The sequence below is a fragment of the Spathaspora passalidarum genome (assembly GCF_000223485.1).
Source record: "Spathaspora passalidarum NRRL Y-27907 unplaced genomic scaffold SPAPAscaffold_8, whole genome shotgun sequence".
NCBI classification, from domain to species: domain Eukaryota; kingdom Fungi; phylum Ascomycota; class Pichiomycetes; order Serinales; family Debaryomycetaceae; genus Spathaspora; species Spathaspora passalidarum.
Window position 1 is genome coordinate 266,041 of NW_006767432.1, and position 20,874 is coordinate 286,914.

At 36.9% G+C, this 20,874-nt stretch overlaps 7 protein-coding genes across 7 annotated transcripts; 3 read left to right on the forward strand and 4 right to left on the reverse strand. All coding sequences in view use genetic code 12, as the record gives it.

Moving 5' to 3' along the window:
* Window positions 1-25: 25 nt before the first annotated feature.
* On the forward strand, window positions 26-2,704 carry MSK1 (lysine--tRNA ligase; the record flags this gene model as incomplete). The annotated part of the gene is made up of 1 exon (XM_007377667.1): window positions 26-2,704. One exon carries the CDS (start codon window positions 696-698, stop codon window positions 1,626-1,628), a length of 933 nt encoding a protein of 310 aa, XP_007377729.1.
* Window positions 1,763-3,229, reverse strand: SPAPADRAFT_57457 (uncharacterized protein; the record flags this gene model as incomplete). Its single annotated transcript, XM_007377668.1, has 1 exon — window positions 1,763-3,229. The coding sequence occupies one exon, from the start codon at window positions 3,227-3,229 to the stop codon at window positions 1,763-1,765; it is 1,467 nt and encodes a 488-aa protein (XP_007377730.1).
* Window positions 3,230-5,690: 2,461 nt separating this feature from the next.
* On the forward strand, window positions 5,691-10,496 carry BEM2 (Bem2p; the record flags this gene model as incomplete). Its single annotated transcript, XM_007377669.1, has 2 exons — window positions 5,691-6,167; window positions 6,291-10,496. The coding sequence occupies 2 exons, from the start codon at window positions 5,845-5,847 to the stop codon at window positions 10,453-10,455; spliced, it is 4,488 nt and encodes a 1,495-aa protein (XP_007377731.1).
* A 2,300-nt stretch (window positions 10,497-12,796) lies between these two features.
* Window positions 12,797-14,021, reverse strand: NUP (Nupp; the record flags this gene model as incomplete). The annotated part of the gene is made up of 1 exon (XM_007377670.1): window positions 12,797-14,021. One exon carries the CDS (start codon window positions 14,001-14,003, stop codon window positions 12,858-12,860), a length of 1,146 nt encoding a protein of 381 aa, XP_007377732.1.
* Window positions 14,022-14,757: 736 nt separating this feature from the next.
* SPAPADRAFT_63589 (DUF4246 domain-containing protein) lies at window positions 14,758-16,938 on the reverse strand (the record flags this gene model as incomplete). The annotated part of the gene is made up of 1 exon (XM_007377671.1): window positions 14,758-16,938. The coding sequence occupies one exon, from the start codon at window positions 16,889-16,891 to the stop codon at window positions 15,203-15,205; it is 1,689 nt and encodes a 562-aa protein (XP_007377733.1).
* Window positions 16,939-18,240: 1,302 nt separating this feature from the next.
* On the forward strand, window positions 18,241-18,998 carry SPAPADRAFT_68819 (uncharacterized protein; the record flags this gene model as incomplete). Its single annotated transcript, XM_007377672.1, has 1 exon — window positions 18,241-18,998. One exon carries the CDS (start codon window positions 18,241-18,243, stop codon window positions 18,955-18,957), a length of 717 nt encoding a protein of 238 aa, XP_007377734.1.
* A 342-nt stretch (window positions 18,999-19,340) lies between these two features.
* On the reverse strand, window positions 19,341-20,750 carry LAT1 (dihydrolipoyllysine-residue acetyltransferase; the record flags this gene model as incomplete). Its single annotated transcript, XM_007377673.1, has 1 exon — window positions 19,341-20,750. One exon carries the CDS (start codon window positions 20,748-20,750, stop codon window positions 19,341-19,343), a length of 1,410 nt encoding a protein of 469 aa, XP_007377735.1.
* Between the last annotated feature and the right edge of the window lie 124 nt (window positions 20,751-20,874).

Below are 20,874 nucleotides of genomic sequence, written 5' to 3' on the forward strand. Positions count from 1 at the left end.
GATTTGTAGAGTTTAACCAGGGTTATTTACACACAATGTTACGAATCGCACGCTTCAACTCATTAAGATCAACTAGATGCATACGGCCAAGTGCACCGGTTCGTTTTAAATCTACAGCAACGAAGCAACACGTTGATCTCTCAATTGCCAATCGTAAGTCCACCATCGTCTCCCAAACGGAGCAGTACTACCCACCGATTGACAAAGTGAGAAGCAAATTCCCCAATACTAAACTCATACGTATATCCCAATTCGTCAACCAATTCGATTCATTTGATTTCAGCGCTCTTGAACACAAACGAACTGCAGAACAGTATAACCTTGAAGGGAGAATAGTTAGTATTCGTGCCCAATCCAAGGGGCTATTCTTTATCGATATTGTGCAAGATGACGTTCAAGTTCAAGTCAAGGCCCTTAATCAAATATTGAACATGGAGAAAGAAGAATTCGGAAAGGTTAACCTGTGGTTTAAAGTCGGCGATTACATTAGTTGTAATGGGTATGCGTCCCGTACTCCTGCAGGTCAGTTGACTTTAACTTTAAGTGATCCTATTGAAATCTTGTCTCCTGTATTGCACGAGATTCCCAACAAACTCGTGGACAAAGGTAATATAAGCTCCCATCGATGTGTTAACTATTTGGTCAATCCGGAGAGTAAACACCCTATAATTGCCAAATCACAGTTAATCCAATCCATGAGACAATTCTTCATAAATCGGCAATTTTTGGAAGTGCAAACTCCAATATTGAGCGGTGAAGGAACAGGGGCACTTGCATCCCCCTTTGTAACTCATATGAAAAATACCGAATCTACCCCGGTGAGATTAAGGGTCGCTCCTGAATTGTGGTTAAAGAAATTAGTCATTGGTGGATTTGACCGAGTTTTTGAAATTGGTCCTAATTTCAGAAATGAAGGAATCGATCGAACCCATAATCCGGAATTCACCAGTTGTGAATTCTACCAATCGTTTACTAGTTTGTCTGAAGTGATGAAATTGACGGAAGATTTATTTGCTCATTTGTACAAAACATTGCCTAATATGGAGCATTTACAACTGTTTAATAGGGAATTCCCCAAATACGAATTTGTTCCAACTATCGAAGCCAAAACAGGAGTATCAATGCCAAAGAATTTTACCGTGGAAGCCTTGTATGACTACTTTCAACAAATCAACTTGGCACCATTGCCCAACCCCAATCCAGTAGCATTACTTGACAGATTAAGTCAAGTATACCTTGAGTCTATCTCATTGGAGACTCCCAACACACCAATAATCATATACAACCAGCCGGAAATCATGTCTCCCTTGGCCAAATCATCCCAGGGTATCTCACACAGATTTGAATTGTTCATTAATGGACAAGAGTATGTAAATGCATATGAAGAAGAAAATTCGCCCGTGGATCAGTATGAAAAATTCAAGATCCAACAAAGGGCCAAGGACGAATATAAGGATGACGATAGTATTGTTCCTGACTGGGAATATGTCAAGAGTATGGAATATGGATTGCCACCTACTGGAGGATGGGGGTGTGGAGTTGACAGATTGGCAATGTTGATTAGTGGCTGTGATAGAATTGATCAAGTTTTACCATTTGGGAACTTGAAAGATGTTATTAGACAATAGACACGATTTGTCATACCATTATTGTATATACTGTAAATAGAACCGAAATCTACGTGAATAATATTCTAATCTCGTATATTAATGCAAATGCAAATGCAACTTACCTAGCAACTTACCTAGCTATGATGACTACTCTAAAAACTCTTGGAAATCTCATACATTGCTTCTTTATGATTTAACAAAGTTCTAGCAGCACGACTCATGGCCTTCTTCTTGGAAGAGTCTTCCGCTGAAACAATTGTAACCCCTCTAATCTTCAACGTAACAATATGTTTATTATCACTGGTTTTTGAAACAATGTATGTTGGTTGAACCCGAGCTTTTTTACCGATTAATGCATACAACTCATTTTTAGCCTCATGATCCAATGGCAAGGAATAATCTGGTTCTAATGGGAAGCAACTGGTACGGATAGGTGATGGCGGTGGCAATGGGGGTAATTTTGCCGCTTCGGCTAATTCCTGTTGAATCTGCTTAAGCTTCTCTTCCCGTTTGAGTTCCTTTAATTCATTACGACGTTTACGAATGGGTAATTCGATTTCTTGTCTGTGAAGATAGTACTTTTCCAACTTCTCTTCATGAGACAATGCATCCATGGCAGCACGAAGACTAGCTTCCTTGATTGAATTACCAGATCCAGATCCGAGAAGTTCACCTTCCATGGTACAATTAACCACGAAATCCACGCCTGTAACGGGATTCCCCTGCTGAATGGTTCTGTATTGCGGGTGGGATTCATTGGTACCAATCATGGAGTACAATTGCGTCTTGGCCTCACGGTCAATTGGAGGTTTGATATATGTGTCCCGCAAGTTGTTAAGCATGGGAGTATACAATTGGTCCAACCATTGACGAATATCTTCAAGATCAAGATCGCGCTCCACGGCCAAGGCCCCAATATATGCTTCAAATACATCGGCAAATAGCTTTTGATCAGGAGTCACAGCCAAGTCAACGATGGAAGTTTTGAGTCGTTTATCCATTCCATAAGCTAATGAAAAATGACCCAAGGTCTTGTTGTTGACTAGATCAGATCTAATCTTCAGCAATTGACCTTCAGATGCAGTGGTGAACATATTATAGATGATTATTGTGACTAATGTGTTTAGAATGGAATCACCGAGGAATTCAAGACGTTCGTTGTGGCCATTGATTGTAGTTTCCTCGGATGTCAGTGAACGGTTGTTCATGTATGATCTATGAGTGAAGACCCTGGCTTCAAGTACAGGGTCACGAATAGGCGGTAGTGGAGGAAGGTCAGAAGAGTCAACGCCATCAGCTTGTGCAGTGTTAATTATAGGAGGCACTTCACATACTAAGTTTTCTTCTTGTAATTGTTTAAGCAGTTCCATATCAGTATCAGTCATGCCAATCTTGCCGGTGATGATTTCATCAAAAATAGGCAATTTTCCAATCTTGTACCTTGATTTAATTCTAGCCGCCATAGTAATCAATTCATTATGCTGGAATTCAATAGCAGCGCCAGAGTCCAAACTGTCAACCACTAATTTCAACTGATAAATGTCAGGGGCCTGTTTGGTGATCAACTTCAAATTCTTTTGTAGCTGTTTCGCGGCGTATTCTAATTTAGCTACATCCATTATACTAACACCGCGGGTTATTGGTTTGTCAAATACAGGTGGAGCCGGGGGTGGTAATAATTCAGCAAATGGATCACCAACTTTGGGAATTTTTAGTGGTGGTTCGCCAGGTTCCAGTATAGTAATTTCACCAATTTCAGAAGTGATAAACTTGCGTTTACCGGTTTCAGATGCAGTTGTGGTAGTAGTATGTTCAGTTTGAAGTATAGGAGTAGGTGTGACCATAGTAACCGACTCAGGGGTAGAACTACTTTCACATCCTGATGTAATGGACCCAGCAGCTTCAGCTTCAGCTTCAGATGTGTTTTCACAAATAGGTACCATCGTGGGTTCTTCGGTAGTCAGCAGAGGTGCGGGATCAGGAGTATGGGTTGACGTGTCATCCATGTCTTCAATAGTGGCAGCAATATCATCACTGTTGACTTTAGGTTGAACCAAACCAAGTGAACTTATGAATCGGTTAAAACTATCAACAGAACGCAGACTTGTATCAGAAGTACCAATTAATGGACGGATCATTATTGCATTCTATTTATTTACCCAACGTGACCATATGGAGTAAGATTGCAATTTTGGCGTCTTAAAATTTGGCTGCCGTTTTTAAATTAGAATATTTATTTTTTTTTTTTTTTTTTTGGCTGTCTCAACTTTGTTAGAGAGATTTAGAAGCTGCATAAGAATTTGGGTGGCTTGGAGATTTACTACTGAAGTGTAAGATAAACATGTAGTGTAAGATAAACACGTAGTGTGAACAGCAAGAATGTAATATACTAGATAAGTGGCTGTTGTGCTTAACATTTTGGAGGCAATTAAGTAGTTAATCTGTAGTAAGAATATGTGTTGAAAAGTGATGGCAATAAAAAGACCAGAAAATATTTGTACATAGCAAGCCACGACACATGACAAGGGCTTATATGGTCTAGTTTGAGCTACATTGTCCAAGTTTCCTAGAGTAGTAGATCTTTTGTATATCACATGATAGTTCGGAGAACAACAAGCATTCTTCTCCGAAATCTCGAACATTGTGGGATGAAAATTTGATGTATTAATACGACAACAGCACTAACAAAACACAGGTAACACACTGGAATGAGATTAGATAAAGTGCATATTTGCCCATCATATCGGTTGATACAGCCGAACGAGTATGCTGATTAAACGACTACCGGTTCACTGAAACAGGCAAGAATGTTTTTTTGCATTTTATTTATTTTTTTTTCTTGGAGTTTCCTTAGACCAGGAACAATCGACTTGCAGGGCAACATAACCACCAACTGGATAAGCCACATCAAGGCGACAAGAGGTTAGCTCGTGGGATACACCTGCATTGCTAGATGGATGCTTAATTATCATTACAGAATAACAACAAAAAAAGTTAAACTCAAAATGAAACTCGCCGGTTATGATAGTGAATCTAGTACATGGAGTTACAAAAAAAGTTGCAGTGAGAGGGGGAAGGGGGGCAGCGGCGGCGGCGACGGGAGGAGGAGGAGGATCATACCATATTGAGCCCGTGAACAGTAAAGGGTTATCAACAAAAAGAATAATGCCAAAACAATAGAGCGAAAATACCAACACTGGATGTTCGTAGATTAACATTCCGATTTGACATGAACGGTAACCTAATCAACTTCCGGTCAAACAGTAAACGAGAAATTCACTTACATTTACGCTTGCTAGCGTAGTTCGTTTCAAATGAAAATTAGACTATTTTTTTGCGTTTCTTTTGCTCACCTTTTTTTTTAGTTACCATTATTTTTTTGGTATTTATTTGTTTGGGGGAAAATTTATTTTTTAACACGTCTCCCATATGTCTGTCTGGGTGTCCTCTGCGTCTCACTTGCTCACTTTTGCTCCAGTTGTCAATAAATGCACCATTTTAAAATTTAAAATTTGAGAAAAAACTTTAAAGTTGAAGAATCAAACCGTGATGGGGATGTGGGGGACGGCTAACCAAAATAGCTAAACTGGTTGTACACAGCGTAGTTTACGTGTTTGGCTTACGAGTCGTATTCAGGAATGCTACATTTGTGGATATGTACAATGACTAAGTTTTTTCTTAGAAAATCTCGTTGTTTATTGTCGTCAAAGGATTTAAAATATTTTTTTTATTTTCTTTTATTTTTTTCTGTATTTACATTTAATATTTATTTTTTTTTTATTTGATCTCACTCGTTTTTTTTTCCTCTAACTTTCGTTCGATTTTCGTTGGCCCAAAAAAGTGAAACAATTTAAACAACAACAAGACGTAGGAATAACGACAGTCAAAAAGTATAATCACATTATCTTCCGACAGACACTTATTTATTTATTAAACCACAATGAGGAAGATTTGGAAACGAGAGAAGGAACGAGGGATAACACGGATATCCACCAGAAGATCAAGTCTATCAGCCACACCCAACTCACTAACGCCCCAGGATTCAATCCACGAACCCACACCAAGCGCGAATGAATCGGACGACACGGTGAACTCGTTGAAGGACAACGTTGCCGTTGCTGCCGACGATAGTCTAGTCGAAGAAGACAACAACAACAACAACAACAACAACGACGGCGACGACAACACTGCCGTTGCCGACGTGGACGACGTGGTGTCGCGCGTTAGTTCCCTCATGACCGAACATAAACACCCGTCGCCAGAACGAAGACCAATAGCAACAAGACTGTTTTCCTCACTAGTCAAATCTGACTATGACTACACCACCATAAAAGTGGCGTGGATGAATGTGGTAATAAGCAACAACAGCAACAGCAACAACTCCTCCTCAGCAGTAAACAATGACCCCGGCCTATTCCGATTGTACAGAGCCGAACTCAAAGGATCAAACTTATATTTATTCAAACCAACTCAGAACATCAGAAGTTTCAAATTGGAAGAACAAGAAGAGGGTGCCGAACTAGCGCCTCAGTTGTCCCATGACGAGAACAAGCTCAAGTTGACCCTCACTTCAAACGGTTCCTCGGCATCTAACGGGATGAGTGGAGCCATGACTGCCCCGGCCAATATGTCCATGTTTGAACTGACAAGCCTTTCCTACTCAATCACCCACAGCTCCAGTCTGATTCATCCTAATTTGCAATACGACGAAACGACCCGTACATTCACCAGCTACCGATTGTCATTAGAACCAATTACACCCCCAGGCACCAATTCTATCGAAGCCATCCTTCACTATATACTAATATACTCCAACAAAGAAGATAACGTTGATATGTTCATTGAGCTACTTCCGTTATTGCCTGACTTCGGGTCGATATTGACACTATTGGCAAATATGCTTGACGCAGTATATGCAAATAAATACGGAGAAGTGGATTTACACCAAGTTGTCAGCCGAGTGTTGAGTATATTGAACAACATCGATAAAAACTTCCCCGGGTATTTACTCAAGTCAGATATTGCTCCTTACATTTTACGAATTATTGAGATATTAACTAGCAAACTTAAAGATGCTGAACTAAAAGAAATTAACCAATTCAAAACGAAAATGTTACATCAACAACATAAACTTATTGACTTAGTAGGGAATAACACCACGGGAAACCCACTTATGCAGTTGAATGCCAATAGCTTCCTAACACTTAATATCATGGAATTGTCAAGATTCATTCTGGAAATTGACTTGAAGTTTTACAGCCTGTGGAATCCAACTATTGACAAATCATTACTTGTGAAACAACAACTAGACACATTCTATAAGAAGAACCCATTGGTATTCAACGACACACACATCCACTACTTGTCAAGACTTTTAATAAATCATATACTTGTTGAAATCCACGACTATGAGTTTAAAGCTAGAGTGCTTGAAAAGTGGATTGATTTAGCATGTTTGTTGGATAAATTAGGTGATATGAATTCGTGGTTAGGTATATCTTCGGTCATTGTCTCGCAGCCTGTTCTTCGATTAACTAAACTATGGAATCATGTGTCATTGGATTACATCAAGCTTGTTCGTAATGATTGGTCACCGGTGTTGTTTGAACTTGATAAGAACAGCTTTAATGACTCGGAAGAATTGCATGTGATTGCTTCTCGAGGATTAGGAAGAATATACCCTAAGGAGAAGATTATTCCATATTTCGGCGATTTGACTATTGAAGTAAACAATACCGTTGATATCAAAGAGTTGAACATTCAAATGAACAACATTAATTATAGCTTAAACCGATGGCACGAATATTTGCACCATATTGAAAACAGCAAGGATGTGTTGGAATACAATAATCAAGTCTTGTTGCGATATGACAATATGGGATTTATCTTTTCCAATGAATCTTTAAATCAAGTGCTTTATCTTGGTGGAGATGAGCCAGTTAAACCAATTGAAACCACAGTAACAACGAGAAAACCTCTTCATCCAGAATTGAAATTGATGTTACTTAAGTTGGTTGATATCAACAGTGATAGCATGAATATGGAAGGTGTAATGAAACTTTCACTCAAACTTGAACCAGACTTGACTGAATGCTATTTACAAGAATCTCCCAAGAATCATTCCACAACTTCACTCAATTCAATTGATTCTAGCGATGATCCAAGCATGAAACTACCAAACTTCAATAACAGTTATTTCAAGATCAACACTAACGAAACTAATGACATGATTATCCTGGAAAGTTCAGAATTACAAATTGACGACGAACTCATTTTGAAAGTGACACAAAACACTACTGCTGATGGTTTAGGAATTGATGTGGAGGATATTTTAAACGGAGTGACCACGTCTAGTGATAAGTTTATTCCTAAATATGGCACCCTCGATAGATTGCTTGATTTATTGGTTTGCGATAGTAGCTGGTTCATTGATAGTGTTAAATTGGATTTACAAGAATATAGAAGTGTTTTCTTGTTAAATTATTATGCTTTCATAAGCACTCATGATTTGTTTGAGAAGTTGACTTATCGATTCAAACATGCTGAAAATGCCGTCAGTAGTTTGCGTGGCCAATTTCCTAATTGGGAAGCACCTGTCAATGAAAATCTTACCATCAAAGACTACAGTAAGATTATGAGTATTCAAATCAATATCATAAAGGCATTAATTGTGATCATCAACAACTTTTACCATCCAAATTTCACCACTGATTTGTCCAACCGTACAGTATTCACCTCGCTATTAAAACTTATTAATTCCACCATTGTGTCATATTATACAAATACCATTCATACTGAACAGTTTGACAATTTAATAATGTATTATAAGAAATTAAAACAATTATATGTTAAGAAGCTGTATCGACCAATTGAACAACTGAAATTTGACGTTTATTTAAATCATGAATTCAAGTTTAATAATTCACTCCTGGATGTTCCAATTAATAGAAATTTACCCGGTCATAGCAACATTCATAAGATTGAAAAATTCTTGGTTAAATTTAACAAGTTCTTGTTTGTATTTTACAAGGGAATCACCATCGAAGATTGGATGAAGGTTTATCGGATCTTGGAAACAATGTACTACAATAATGATTTGTTGAATGTTGACTTGCAAAGGAATAGCACCGCTGATGAGCAATTGATTATTCTGACTGTATTCACGTATTTGGAGAGCTTATCTGATGATACAGGATTAGTTATTGACAGATTCCCCTTGGTGTTTCAAAAATTGTTCAAGTTGTACTGCAAGTTCAAGACCTATCTTTTGATACAATTGAGTAATATAACCGTGGAAGAACGTCTTGATAGAATGAAGGCCTTGTTAATCATGGCGAAGATTGCCAATATGAAGCGGAAACAATTTGAATTTGAAGGTACATGCAGCACCATTCCCAGTTTTATTGAAACTGCAATCACAAATGTGATTCAATCACGGGTGAGTAGGTCATACTCTTCACTTTGGATTGAAGCTTCAAGACAGTTAAACCCAGCCCATGCTGCCAATTATGATGATATTACAAGTTTATTCCCTAATTTGGACAAGTCCGAGTTGAATAATGACGAATGTTTATTACCTTGTTTTGGGTGGATAATTGAAAACCTCATTGAAATTAATAGAGTCCCCTCATACAAACTAAATATGATTAATTTTAACAAGCGCCATTTGGTGTACAAACTTATCAAGGAGTTATCGATTGAAGATTCGGATATCACCAAACATGATACCCGTGAATTTGATTTCTTGTTGAGATTAGACGAGAGGGTTAAGTTTAAAGTTAGTATGGATAATAGTAACCGATTATTCCGTTCACTTATAAGAGAACAGAAGCGGATACTCATGACTGATAACCAAAAGAAAATAATCAAGAAGTCAATCAATAGCCCAACAGTTATGCATTCCGTTGCCAAGAAAAGTTCTACAAATTCGTTGAAACGACAATCATTGAAACCTAATGGAACTAGTAGTTCAAACAAATTTAAATTAACTGGATTATTTAATAGAGCAAGACCATTGTTAAGTTCGGAGCAGAAAATCCTTGCCGTGAAAGATTTACCACCACCCTCCATTGACAATTGTCAATATAAGAAACCAGTCGTGGTGCCATTGCGTAATCGCAAGATATTCCCTATATATCATATGAGACATTGCTTCAAACTTGATAGTGATGTCACTAACGACAGTTATTTGTTACAGGCCGTAACTGAAGACGATGTAAATGATTGGTTAATCAAGTTGGACTATGCTAATAGGCATTGGTTTATGTCTAGAATAATGAATAGTACTGTGGCTAAAAGTGTTACTTTTGGAATTCCCTTGGGTTATCATGGCGATTGTCCTAAAGTATTGACCATCTTGTTTGATATTATAGAATTAGGATTGGATGAAGTCGGGATATATAGAATTAGTTGTTCAACAAGTGAATTGCTTAACATGAAGGCTTATATTGATAGATATGGCACTGTGGAGAGAACTATTGATACTCATACAGCCACATCACTTGTCAAAGCATATTTCCGAGAATTGCCTGATTCGATATTCACTGATGAAGTAATCAACTTGCTTTTTGAAATTCGTCAGAATCTAACTTCCGAGAAATTGATTGAAGTATTGGCCAAGCTTCCACAGGCTAATTACACCACCTTGAAAACATTGACTAAGCATTTGAGTAAAGTGTGTGAAAATCATGAAATTAATAAGATGACCTCGTCTAACTTGGCTACCGTGATTGCTCCGGCTTTGACTGAATCAAGTCATTTACAATGTTTGGTTAATAACTTTGGGTTTATGAATAAAATTATGGATAATTTAATTGAGATGTATGATGATGTGTTTGAAGGTTAGATATTGTATACTAATAAATAAATATTAAACGGTTATCTAAATGCTTGTATATGCGAATTTTGATTCTTGGAATATAACCTAGTTTCGAGAATTGAAACACTGCTTGTAACTATATTCCTCCAGAGCCTTACAATATTATTGTTTCTATACAGACATTATTGAATAAGAGTATGAAATTTTATATCAGCAAAACTATAAAGGCATATCAATCCTTGGAGCAGAAAAAAGGATTATAAAATTCAAGAAGTTCATCATAATAGGTGTTGTTTAACTTTGCTTGTTGGATAAGGGAACGATGTAATACTGGCATCATATAAATGCGACTTTGAGTAGAATTATCTGTACTTTTTGTACTTTTGATAGGATAAGTTATGGAGATGACATTGTCAACGAAGTCAATGATAATGAAAAGAAACACAAATAAAACCATACATATATATATATATATTCAAGTGGGTATATTGGCCGTGCTATTGGTAAATAAGGAATAGGTCTTATCAACGTCATAAGAGACTCCTTTTTCCAGATCTCAGTTCTCACTAGATTTCCCTGGTTTGGAAGGGTTTGACTCTGATGATTCGATGTAATTTCCTTAACTTGATGGTTCAGTTGTTAATTTGACTTTTTTAGCTTGTTTATTCTTTTCCTTAACAATCTGGTATGATTCCTTCTTGGTATCTGGGATGATCTTATTGCTTTTGTTAGTGTCTTCATTAGAAGTATTACCACTAAAATGGTTCAGTTTTGAAGATGAAGAATATGGGGGAACAGAAGGTACTGCTTTTGGTGCGGGAGTATCTTTTGTATCCTATGTTTTGTTCTTATTTTGGGATTATGACATTGTAAGATTAGATGCCGAAGGAAAGAAGTTGTAAACTTATTTGAGTTTAGATTTTTTGCAACTGCGTTTTATAGCACAATTTTCGCAACCATTTTTATTTAAATGCTGCATAACCTTTGCTAGTATTCCCCAGACCTAGCTTGGGATAGATAGTCCAATAATATATATCTGTATATTTGTTGGTCTTTATATAATTTAGTTTTGAGGTGCTTCTATTTTGAGGTTTATTATGTTATTCTGCTGATAGGGTTAGCTCAGCATAACCTTAGCCGGCTCAGAACGTTAAATGTTACATTTATATAAATATCTTGCTTTTAAAATGATACTACCCATAAAATTATGTTTGACTGGATACATAGACGCTCTTTTGTCTGAAAACAATAATAGTCACGAGAAATTTATGTTATTCCTGCTTGGTTTGTATAATTAGGAACATTTGAACCATAATTTCGAGCATAATTTACTACGGTGTATAACAGAAATTGCGGCAAACTTAATGTGCAACAAACTTGATGACTATATATAAAATAGATAAATAATTTGAGAAAAATGTGTGCCTTTACATTAGATACAATACGGTTATTGCGAATCACTCTGTATTTGATCATTAATCTAAAAAAAATTGGACCAGCTATCAACTGTAGTACATCGCAAAAGTAAAGATATACCGGCTCCGAACGACTCTGATAATTTCACAGCACTACCGGATGATATTCTTCTTGAAATTTTAAATCATCTTAATCAAGTAAATGTGTGCAATATTTGTCTTTTAAATTCAAGATTGTACATTTTAGGGAAATCCGAATTGCACCAATCTATTTATATCAATAGTGAAAGCAACCTTCCTATTCTAATTAATGCTGTGAGATACTCTCCATTCTATATCATCTTTACAGTTGTGAATGGAAAGAATACGATGATAGATTAAATCAACTTGTTTCAGTTGGGTTGTACCAGTTACCTGATCAAAATTTGAGATTATCAAATTCGTTGACCTTTTCATCTGTTTGAAAACTGTCCATAGTCTTGTTTTGATCTCACGACCCATTCAATTGGATCAAATAATGAAACAATTGAAATCAAAATCATTACACTCACTCTATTTGAAAGCAATTGGTAAAACCCCTGAAATGTTCTTCATTAGAAATATCTTGAATCAACAGTATTTGAAACGATTATCTATAAATGGAGTAGGTTCAACCTGCTCATCTTCATGCAATCCCGTACTCGAAGAATTTAACGGGATCTTAAAAGTTAATCAAGGGGAAATAACACCCGATAAGTTATCTCATGAGATATGTTATATTAGATATCCATTAGACGGTGGTGCAAGATTCAGTCAATTAAATCAAGTCTTAGTGAATGAAGATCGTTATTTCATCTATAGAAAGACCAATGGAAAGATTTATATTTCTCCTTGTAATAAATTGGTTCATGAAACCTTTAAGGATGAATAAGCAAGATTTACTTGGAGTTGATGCATCTAATCAAAAAAAAAGTCAAAAATTTGGTCGTTATTATTACATTTTTACTATAGTTCTATATATATACAGGTTTTTACTTAAGCAATTTCAAAAGATGACTTTCCGAAATCTGGAGTACCACCATTGGTACCAAAAATATCACCAACGTAGTTCTTGGAAGAGTACTTCTTACCGTCAGCATAGACCTTTTCCCAGTTGTTAACAATGTCCTTAACAATTGGTTCACCGGCTAATACCAAGTTATCCAAACTAGCTTGGATACCACCATCAGTACGGTTAAAGAAGTAGTCAATGGCATTCATGGTTGGAGGTGGTCTAGAGAAATCAGAAATGGTTCTCATAACCATAACTCTGTCGAAATCAACTAAACCATACTTGTCCAATCTAGTGAAGGCTTCCAAGGAAGCATTGTCTTCTTGAGCAGTAGAACAATATTCACCAGTACCGTTAGTCATTAATCTAGTGAGATTGGAAAAGTAGTCGTTAAGAACATTACCACTGAAATAGTTATCAGAAGTAACAACATCACATTTAGAGACAGTTGGGTAAGCCTTGGCAGCAGCTTCTGGGTATAATTGTCTGAATTGGTGGTTTAAGTCATTACCACGAGACAAGTTAGCCTTTAAGGCCAATTCAACAGCTCTATCACGTAAGTTTTCATTAACTTCAAAGACTTCAGTACCATAAACGTTACCTGGGTAAGTATCTTGATCTTCAGTACCGTATGGAACATATCCTCCAAGCCAATCAGGATGGATGTCATGGTAATCTTCATAGGCAAACTGATATTCTAAACCAACTTGAACAGCATATTTAGCAAAAGTAACACCACCAATAGTAGTATATTGTGGTTCACCACCAGCGATACCAGCAATTAAGAAATAGGTTTTACTCAAGTCAAACAATGGGTTAAGACCTAAAGCGGTCACTGAAGCAGCAGCATTAATTTCACCTTCACCAATAGTAACTTGACAAATGTCAAAGTTTTTATCACAGTGGATAGTAGGATAAACTGGAGATAAACCTGGGACGGTAATGTTATGTGGGAAATCCATTGAGGTTAACCATGGATCACGTTCTAATTCAAACATAGAGATGACAAATACCTTTGGTTGGTAAATGGCATTTGGGCGAATAGTACTTGATTGAATGTTGTTGTTAGAGGAAACAATTGGGGATGCAAATGCAGTAGCTGCAAGTGCTAATAAGGAGAAGAACTTCATTTTGGTGATTAATGTGGTTAATCTTGAAAACAGTTTTCAACGAACTTCAGAGGAATTTCCCCAGTTTATATAGGAGCAAAAGGGATGCTCATCGAAGATCTAATTTATTATCTTTTGACTTCGTTGATATGAATCTCGTATCACATCGGTGGTTCCGATTCCTAATTAGGAAACTCATGATGTGCATAAACAATTAACATAAAAAATATTTTTTTGACATATTAAATGTCAAAGTTGGCACTTTGTTTTACTGACAATTCAGAGAAGTTTTAGTTCCTTGATTGGAACATTCTCGGAGAGTGGTAGGGGAAGTCATAGCACACCTGAGTTGTTAAAGTTGTCCAGTTTATTGCATCTCTGGTGGTTCTCGTAATACATCTTGTAAAAGCTCGGTTAGTAAACGGCATCAAAAAATAATAAAATTTTTTGTTTCTTTTTTAATTCACGCAAGAAAGATGAGATAAAAACAATGGGTCTTTGGGAATCAGCGATGCACTACTATCAGTTGTTTCGCATATAGATATCATTGTTGTTGTTATCTATAAGCCAATTAATGAGTGGCTCAATAGCATATTTATCAAAAGGAGAATAAGATAAACAGTCCATTGAAGCGGGGGAGAGCGGAATTTTCTTTACCAGAGTCGAATTTGGATGTGAAACTGTCGGAAATGGAGGATGCACTTTTGTGTAGCTTAAAGTGAAATTTTTATTCCGAAAGAGATTCCGATAAATATTACCTTAATTGTGACTCTGCACGAATGCATTTATTAATGGGGGAGGGACCCTTGTACCTTGCATTTTCTAGAACCTGGAGAAGTTCGGAAAACGCTTGGCGTAAAACTATAAGTGAGTTATAAACTAAAATTACGAAAACAAATAATTCTCACAATGCTTTGATCTTAGCAATATTTAGCTACTTTTTCTCCATCTGGTTATAACCAACTGACTTTCTTTTCAGTATGTTAATCTTAGCTAATTATCCCCTCTCTGATATTACAGTCACCTCGCTCCTGCATGCTATTTAAAGCGAATTTACTGCAAAAAATATCTTTTGCAATCTAAAAAAAAAAAAATATCGGTTCACCCAATGGAATAACACATCAATTTTGGTGCTTACATCCGATGTTCAAGCCATAGACTGGGTTGTATATTAAATTATGTTCATAATAGATTTAATATATTGTAATAACTAGTAACAATCAATGCTCACAAAAACAAAAGTGCCTGTCAAAATCGTTTTCTACATCCTGTGGTATTGATCTTTCTTTCATCAATTCTTCTCTAACAGGTCTAGCATAGTTCAAAGTCAAAGGCCATTCTTGGTTACTTTCCGATTTTAACTGTAAAATCTCTTGCTTGGTGTTATCAGGGTAAAGATAACTCAATTGTTCATCGTCCCACCATTCCTTTTGTTGAGGTGGAATTCTATCAGAACTTACAACATTACTATTGTAAGGATCAGTAATAAAGAAACAAAGAATCTTACGATGGCCCAGCTTGGTTTTATCCTTTAACTCAAAGGAATCAACATGATGCTGGTACATGTTTGGGAAAATAACTACCTTGTTTTCCTTTGCTTCAATACTACCAATATTCTTCATCATTAAATCGCTATCCTTAAGTCCGTAAAAGTGCTCCAAATAAAAAGCATCATGTTGAGCATAATTTGGCTGTGAATAGTCTGTTCTAAAGGAAAGTTTAGATTCTGAGATATTATCCATATCATAATAGTACAATACTGTGGCAACAATATCTTCATTGATTGTTCCTTCAACATGCCACGAACCACCATTATAGGAAGGATTCTCAGGAGTCAATTCAATATTTGCTAATTTAACAATTACCTTCAAACTTCCAAAAGTCCTAACATCAATAATTTGATCAAGAACTGGGTGATTTTCTTCCCAGTTGGGCCTAATTGTTTTAAGAACAAATCGGGACTTATCTTTTTCGAGATCGCTTATTTGATCGTACAAGGCTTCAATTTCTTCCTCCTTGTCTTGATCCATTTCGTCGATTCTGTCGTATATTGCGTCTTTCTCTTCATCTAATTCTTCAGTATAGGCATCTTCACCAGGTGGAACTCGAACACGAAGATGTTCCTTAGATGCATATCTACTCAATGTATAGTTCAATCCTGGGATTATTGCATTGAACACATCTTCAATTGAGCTATATAACTCTTTATGCTTAACGGGATGCAAGTTATTAATATAAGAACTAAAGGTAAATTTGCCATTATCTTGTAATTTCAACAATGCAGGAATCCATTGAAACTTTTTAGAAACTGCGTGATTAAAGACATTTATTTTGGCATGTTGAATCTCCTCGGTGTACTTGACAATTTCAAGCTTGTTGTCTTTACCGAAAACAGGAGTTATATCATATTGCAATGGAAATAATGAAGGATGGACTAAATCTATTACCTTATTGTCGGAGCCAGGGTGATAATCCAAAGCTTCGCCAAACGATTCAACTAATGGTAATACTCTTGCTTTTAAATCTTCTTTGACTTCCCACGTGATTACACTATTGGAAATCGCCATATATTCATTGCAACCAATTTCAAATCCTGATGATTCCATTAAAGTTGATTCAAGTTCCTCATACCATTCCAATTCCTTGAAAACGTAATCAATCACTTCTTCCATGTAGTTTGTTTTGTTCTTACATTGATCTCTAATTTCTTGTTTCCATTTGGAAGCAATAGTTTCATCTTTATATTTCCTTTGCCATTCATTTTTGGATCTGAGTGACTGAGAGATTTCCATTATCAACCAATCATCCAAGCTTCTAGCTGAGAACAAACCGAAATCAGTACACCAAGGATGGGGAAAGGGCGAGCCTACAAGCATAGTAGCACCATGTGATCTCTTTTGTCCACTCATAATATCGATTCAATTCTTTTATGAATGTTATAAATGAAGTGGGACGTTCAACACGTATAAAATACAAAAAATTTCAAGCTTTTAAAAACTCGACGCGTTCTACTAGGTAGGAGAATTTTTATTCAACGATCAAAACAATTGACGCAAAAGACGACCAGCAACAACTTGTCTGGAAAATTTAAAATTTTTAAATACAGAAGTTAGTAATTCCATTGGTTTGGTAGTGACAACGTTTTTTTTCTTTCATATAGAGTTAGAAGCTCTTGGTTATTGATCATCCAAGTACTAAAGCCCACCAAAGCCTCTCGCTTAAACCATGAAAAAAAGCGCATTTTACAAAAAGGGTAATCCATTTTATCAATGAAATCAGGGTTCTTGTTGAGATTTTCAAGATAAGTTTCAATCTTCTCTGTAAGAAGAAATCTCAAAAAGAGTCCCTGAATTGATATAATATTGCAATAAATTGCAAATAAAGGTTGATTTTTAGTGGAACCCCCTTCTAATCTCAGCTCTGCTCTCGTTTGAACTTGCAAAATGCTAGTTGGTTTCACTTCAATCCCTCTTCCCATATTTTTTAGTGTTATATTAAAATATGTAAATATATCATCTCCTTCAAAGATTTAATTACTCCTAGATTAAATTCAACCTCATGTCACTAAATTTAAATTGGTGGAAACCAAATAATGTTATTTATAGACTTTCTATCTAGCGAATTCAATCGTTCGATACTGAGAATGTTATCATTATACTACTTGGTTTAATTCATGCAAGGAATCATACGGCTTTAGTGAGTTGTATTACCAAAAACGGTAAAATATTCGACTGATTGGTCATAACCATCATGGTAATTTTCTCACTTTAGCGAGAGTAGTATTACGCTTTTGGTGTTTTTGTTCAAATGGAAGTTAAATATTCAGAGGCATGATTAACAAACTTCTTCAAGATTTATATTATTGACCGGTGTCAGTTTAATCTTGGCAATTGTGGTTTTACATTATAATTTTAAGCTTGGCGAAAGAGGATGGCTTCAACCTTGTTGGTTATCTCCCTAATCTGAGAACAAAATTTAGCCGCAAAATTTATGGTCAGTTCACCAATCTTCTTCATATGAAGATATATTAAACTTTAGAAGCTTGGCATTCTACCCTTAATATGCCATGTTTCGAATGAGACACAGAAATCTCGAATATTTTAAAGTTCTAAATATCCTTGGCGACACCACCAAGGTATATACTTAGAATGGCCACACAGCCAAAGCTTTCACTTCAGAATTGGGTATAAATATAGGGTAAAAATCAAGCCAATCTAGAGAAAAGTTTGTAGATATTCTTCTAACAAAAACTGAGACGATGAAGCTTTTAGCCTCCTTAAGCTTGCTTTCCTTGGCCTATGGCCAGTTCATTAGAACGACTAACTACGCTGCAGCGACCTTGGTTAAGAAAGAAGAAGTCCAAACAACTGCTGTTACTAGATGTCATTTCCATGATGACATTCAATTCTGTGTTGATGGACATGGAAACGAAGGTTCAATTGTCCCAGCACCTACTGACAAAGCAAACGCACCTACAGAATATACTGGTTGTCATAATCATGGTGATGATGTGTTTTGCAGACACGACGGCAAAGAAGTTGAGTTTGTAAAATTGGGTGAAAGTGGCCATGGTCATGTAACTTCCCATGACAATGAAGCAACAATAACCACCAGTGCTGAAACAACTGATGCCATTCAAACAACTGCTGTAACCAGTTGTCATTTCCATGAAACAGTCCAATTCTGTGTTGACGGACATGGAAATGAAGGTTCAATTGTCCCAGCACCTACTGACAAAGCAAACGCACCTACAGAATATACTGGTTGTCATAATCATGGTGATGATGTGTTTTGCAGACACGACGGCAAAGAAGTTGAGTTTGTAAAATTGGACGAAAATGCTACTAGTGAGTCGCTGGTTTCTTCCACATTATCTACCACTACCAAACCTTCAGTTTCGGTAACTGAATTAAATAATGCTGGAATGTATGGAGTCCCAATAGCTATGTTAGTTGTGTTTAGTTGTTTATTGTAAGTTAATAGTTTAGATCAAAAAAAGAATATGCCATTTATTTAGACTAGTTCTATATACTTATGAAACTCTATTTAAAGAGAGTATTGGGATTGATTCTTCATTAAGCTTCTTATAATGAGGATATGGGTTGAATCCCTCTCTAGTACCATTCTGATTTTGGTCCCATAATACCTATTTCGGCAGTATTTGGCTTCCATTGTTCTTCCCAAGGCTTGGTTTCGATTTCCATAAAATCAATCCCGGGATATTTCGGTTGGCCTTGTTTCACCTGCCTTTGATCTGTTGAGAATGTTCGTTGATCTACATTATTCATACTAGTTTCTGAATATTTTATTTTTTTACAGATATATATATATAATGGATACATTTGCATCACCTCCTATCTATACTAACAATTCCAATGGGTTTTCGATGATTCTCTTTAATTCTCTGATCCAATCACCACCCTTGGCACCATCTATGATTCTGTGGTCAAAAGTACCAGTGATGGTAATGACATCGTCAAAGACGAAACCTTGTTCATTGACCAGAGAAGGAACAGCCTTCTTTTCAGTAGTACCAATGGCGAAAATAGCAGATTGTGGTGGGTTAATGATGGAAGTGAAAGCAGTAACAGCTGGGTTCATTCCCAAGTTGGAGATACAGACGGTACCACCAATGTATTCTTCTGGGCTCAACTTACCAATCTTGGCTCTCTTACCCAAGTCCTTAATTTCGTTGGAGATGTCAGCCAATCCCTTGATGTGAGCATCCTTAACAATTGGGGTGATCAATCCAGTTGGGGTAGAAACAGCAACGGAAACGTCAACATTCTTGTATTGTCTAATGACACCTTCTTCACCTAACCAGGAAGAGTTGACTTCTGGAACACGAACACAAGCCCTGGCAATGGCCTTGACTAATAAATCATTGATGGATAATCTGTATCTGTCATCAGCACTAGCGTTTAAGGAAGCACGTAATTTCAATAATTTAGAAACAGAGATTTGTGATTGGACAATGTAGGTTGGAGATTGAGTGGTTGATTGTAATAATCTGTTGGCAATAGTGGATCTCATAGCGGTGATTGGAATATCTTCGTATGAAGCGCCAGCTGGAGCAGCAGCGGCACCGGATGGGGTAGCAGCAGCTGGTTTGACGTTTTCAAGATCCTTGGCAACGATTCTTCCACCTGGACCAGTACCTTGGATACCCTTTAAGGAAATACCCTTTTCTAAAGCAATAGTCTTGGCTAATGGAGAGGCAATGATTCTATCAGTTGGTGCCTTCTTGGCTGGAGCAGCAGCAGCAGCAGCTGGGGTAGAAGCAGGAGCAGCAGCTTCGGTGGCAGCAGGAGTTGGAGCAGCAGCTTCAGCAGCTGGGGCAGCTGGGGCAGCAGCACCACCGGCAACATCAGCTAAAGTGAATCCTTCGAACTTTGGAACGTCTTCAGCTTCTTCGACATAGACGGCAATTGGCTTACCAACTGGGACATCCTTGGCTCCAGCATCCATCAAAATCTTAGCCAAGAAACCTTCTTCTTGGAATTCAAAATCCATGGAAGCCTTATCGGTTTCAATTTCAGCAATTGCTTCACCTGGGGATAATTCATCACCAACCTTCTTAGCCCAAGAACCAATGTTACCTTGGGTCATGGTTGGAGACAATGCTGGCATATTGATAACAGTGTGAGGAGGGAAATCACTTGCGGCATAAAATCTGGCAAATTGAAGGGAGTTAGAGATTCTCACGGATCCAGCGATGGCACGCATGGCCAATGTGGATGATCTTGATGCAGCGAACAATGCAGACATTGCTAATGAATAGTTTTTCGATTTGAAAGCTTAAGGAAACAGAGCTGTCAAGAAATCTTGATGGAAATTTTTTGAAATCTTTTTCCGACCAGTTGTGTGGGTCCTTCAAGGTTTTTGTTCGCAT